Below are 5000 nucleotides of genomic sequence, written 5' to 3' on the forward strand. Positions count from 1 at the left end.
AAAGAAAAAAATATACTTCTTTTTTCTTTTATCTTTCTTATCTCTTTCTTTCTTTTTTTCTTTTTTTTCTTCTATCTTCATCGGGTATATATACATACATATATATATATATATATATATATATATATATATATATATATATATATATATATATGTGTATATATATATATATATATATATATATATATATATATATATATATATATATATATATATATATATATATATATATATATATATATACACACACACTACCTCCTCCCCCGACTAACACGAAAACATATACCCTTACTTACCATCCACACAATTCGAACACCTTATGCATCCAAGGACAAGGTCTATATATAAGTACTTTCATAGACCTTATCCAAGGAATCCCCCCCGCCTCCCACCACCCCCGCCCCCCGTCCCCCCACCCCCCCCCCCCCCCCCCTCGCTCCCCGCCCCCCGTCCCCCGTCCCACCACCCCATGCCCCCCGCCTCCCACCGCACCTCTACCGACGACAAAACGCTCGTGTCCCCGACCCTTTTCCCCGATTCTCCTTTTTTCTCCCGCAGCTTTCGTGTTGCACAACCGGTCCCTCTTCATACGCTGCTGTGACGGGGAGGTCGAGCTCCTCCTCCGGGCGGACTTGACCCTCTTCGTGTGGCACCACGTCTGCGTCTCCCTCGATCTGGTCGAATACACGCTGCTGATCTTGCTGGACGATAAGGTCTGTGAGTGAGAGAGAGAGAGAGGGAGAGAGAGGAAGAGAGAGAGAGAGAGAGAGAGAGAGAGAGAGAGAGAGAGAGAGAGAGAGAGAGAGAGAGAGGAGAGAGAAGAGAGAGAGAGAGAGAAAGAGAGAGAGAGAAAGAGAAAGAGAGCGAATGAGAGAGAGAGAGAGAGAAAGAAAGAGTGAGAAAGAGAGAGAGAGAGAGAGAGAGAAAGAGAAAGAGAGAAGAAGAGAAAGAGAGAGAGAGGAGAGAGAGAGAGAGAGAGAGAGAGAGAGAGAGAGAGAGAGAGAGAGAGAAGAGAGAGAGAGAGAGAGAGAGAGAGAGAGAGAGAGAGAGAGAGAGAGAGAGTAAGAGAAAGAGAGAGAAAGAGAAAGAGAAAGAGAGAGAAAGAGAAAGAAAGAGAGAAAGAAAGAGAGAGAGAGAGAGACAGAAAGTCAAAGAGAGAGAGAGAAGAGAGAGAAAAAAGAGAGATAAGTAAATGAATAGATTAAATGAGTGAATGAATGAATAAGAATGAATAATAAGATTGACAATAAACATACAAAATAAAAAAGGAGCCAGTCAAGTACAAAAATGTGTTGCTTGGGGATAAATTGTGTGAAAGAGCCAGAAAGGGATTAAATGAATAATCAAATAATTAAATGAATAAATAAATGGACATGAAAGATAAAAAAAAAAAAAAATAGAATAATGAAATAAATCACGGAGCCATTCAAGTATATACAAAAATATACCTAAATAGATTTGCTGAACTTACAAAAATCTCGTGAAATATATCACTTACTGAGCACTTACCTGACTTTAAAGAGAATGTCTCTTTTCTTTTCATTGTGTATTACAGTTGCTGATTTGCATATCGAGAAGACAAACAGCGATTTAATTAATAGCATTAATGTACAGATGTTATTGCTGATCAGGACAGTATTTAAATACATAGTAATATATATATATATATATATATATATATATATATATATATATATATATATATATATGTATATGTATATATATATATATATATATATATATATATATATATATATATATATATATATATATATATATATATATATATATATATATATATATATATATTCATGTATATATTTATATTTATATGTATATATATATATATATATATATATATATATATATATATATATATATGCATACATACATATATACACATGTATGTATGTATGCGCGTATCTCTCTTTCTATATGTATATATATATATATATATATATATATATATATATATATATGTGAAAACATACATATATATATAATATATGAACATACATATATATATATATGATATGTGTATCTGTGTGCAGACACACAGATATATATACATATATACATACATACATGTATAGATACATATACATGTATAATATATATATATATATATATATATATATATATATATATATATATATATATACACATGTATCTATATATATACTATATCTATATATATTATATATATATATGTATCTATACATGTATGTATGTATTTATGTATATATATCTGTGTGTCTGCACATATATATATATACATATATATATATATATATATATATATATATATATATATATATATATATATATATATATATATATGCAGACACACAGATACATATATCATATATACATACATACATGTATAGATACATATACATGTATAATATATATATATATATATATATATATATATATATATATATATATATACATGTATATATATATATATATATATATATATATATATATATATATATTATATATATATGTATCTATACATGTATGTATGTATATATGTATATATATCTGTGTGTCTGCACACAGATACATATATCATATATATATGTATGTTCATATATTATATATATATGTATGTTTTCACACATATATATATATATATATATATATATATATATATACAGATAGAAACAGAGATACATATATATATATATATATATATATATATATATATATATATATGTGAAAACATACATATATATATAATATATGAACATACATATATATATGATATATGTATCTGTGTGCAGACACACAGATATATATACATATATACATACATACATGTATAGATACATATATAATATATATATATATATATATATATATATATATATATATATGTATATATGTATATATATATACATATATATATATATATATATATATATATATATATATATATATATATATATATATATATAAATTTCCGCAGGTCTTCTCCCCCGCCCTCCGCAGCCGGACAGCGCAAGGCGCGGCGACACTGCCTGGCGGAGGGCGGCTCCTCCTCGGGCAGCGGGACGCAACGCAGGCAAATACAGCGTGGGACTCTCTTCGCGGCGAGATAGCAGAATTTCGCCTCTACAACACCTCTCTCCCTCGAGACCAACTGCAGGAGTACGTGGCGTGTCGCGAGATGGACACCGCTGCGAAACCGCTTCTAAGCTTTGACGACTTGAGCGACTTCACCGTAAAGAGCGCGGAGATCTTCAGCTCCGTGGCGCGAGGAGCCGTCTGCCAGAGCAAACCTTACCGCCTGAACCTCGTAACCCTAAGACTTTCGTTCGAGGAAGCGCGAAAAGTGTGCGGGATGCTGGGCGGCAACCTCGCCTCCGTCCCGAGCCCCGAGGAGACGCAGCTCATCGCCGAAGGCTTCTCGGAGTTCAGGCAGCAGTGCGCCACGCCCCGAAATACCTTCTACTGGCTCGGCCTCCAGTTCGACCGCGCGACGAAGGCCTGGCTGGACATCGCCACCTCGGCGCCCGTTCTTTCGCTCGGGTTCTCGGGAGACCCTACGTTTCACTGTGCGTCGGCGGGGAGTCCCTTTCCTCCTTCGTGGCAGTCGACCAGCTGTGAAGGCCTTACGTGCCCGCTGTGCAACGTCACCCGGCACAGCGCGGTCCTCCTGCGGGGGCTGTGCAAGGCATCGGCGTTTGACCGGATCTACAGCGCCTACGGCTACCACAACGGCAAGCCCGCCTTCGAGGGCTTCCAGAGCAGCAGGCTGGTGTGGGACAACGCCACGTGGGTCCTGTTCACGCGCGTCAGCCGGGACACGACGGCCCGCCTGAACTTCTCGCAGTCCTCGAGGGGCCTGCCCTTCGGCCACAGGACCTGGGCCATTGAGGGCGACAATTGCGGCCAGAGCAAGGTGAGCCTGGGGCGCTTCGCTCGGGCCGTGTATGTACTGTACATACTTACATGCACGTATATAAATATAGATGTTTAAACACACACACACATATATGTGTGTGTGTATACATGCACACACACACACACACACACACACACACACACACACACACACACACACACACATATATATATATATATATATATATATATATATATATATATATATATATATATATATATATATATATATATCCGTGTGTGTGTGTATACATGCACATATATGTGTGTTTGTGTGTATACATGCACATATATATATGTGTGTGTATATACATGCACATATATGTGTGTATATATACATGCACATATGTGTGTGTGTGTGTGCGATGATAATCATATTAATAATTATGAAAATGAGAATGAGAATGATACTAATATAATCCCCTCGACCCCCCCCCCCCTCCCTCCGCAGGCGACGCTGCTGCTGACCCCGTGCGCGGAGGGTCAATTCACCTGCTCCGACTTCGCCTGCGTCCCCATCGCCCTTCGCTGCGACCGCTCGTCCGACTGCGCCGACAACTCCGACGAGGAGGACTGCCAGAAGGTCCTCCTCGGCGACGGCTACTCGAAATCCATCCCCCCGCCGAGTATGAGCGCCTCCACGCCCTTGACCTTGAACCTGACCTTCGCGGTGACAGCCATTCGGGAATTCAGTTTGGTTGGCTTCAGGATCTCTCTGGACGCCGTGTTGCGCTACACGTGGCGCGACGCGAGGCTCACGTTCGCCAACTTGCACAACAATTCCAATTTGAATGATATCAAGGTAGGATGACTGGTCGTTGGTCGTCGCTGGTTTGTTGTTACGTTTAATTCAGTACAATACATAAGCCTGAGATTTAAGCAAAAAGCTGAAAAGAAGTACAATACATAAGCCTGAGATTTAAGCAAAAAGCTGAAAAGAAGTACAATACATAAGCCTGAGATTTAAGCAAAAAGCTGAAAAGAAGTACAATACATAAGCCTGAGATTTAAGCAAAAAGCTGAAAAGAAGTACAATACATAAGCCTGAGATTTAAGTAAAAAGCTGAAAAGAAGTACAATACATAAGC

At 37.6% G+C, this 5000-nt stretch overlaps 1 protein-coding gene across 1 annotated transcript in view; it reads left to right on the forward strand.

The window, feature by feature from the left end:
• Positions 1 to 5000, forward strand: part of LOC113826879 (uncharacterized) — an 18530-nt gene that overhangs the window by 4240 nt on the left and 9290 nt on the right. Inside the window, exons 5-7 of the mRNA XM_070144501.1 lie at positions 559 to 713; positions 2975 to 3910; positions 4364 to 4714. Coding sequence (XP_070000602.1) covers positions 559 to 713; positions 2975 to 3910; positions 4364 to 4714 — 1442 coding nt within the window. The remainder of the gene's footprint in view (positions 1 to 558; positions 714 to 2974; positions 3911 to 4363; positions 4715 to 5000) is intronic.

The sequence above is a fragment of the Penaeus vannamei genome, chromosome 32, assembly GCF_042767895.1.
Source record: "Penaeus vannamei isolate JL-2024 chromosome 32, ASM4276789v1, whole genome shotgun sequence".
Taxonomy (NCBI): domain Eukaryota; kingdom Metazoa; phylum Arthropoda; class Malacostraca; order Decapoda; family Penaeidae; genus Penaeus; species Penaeus vannamei.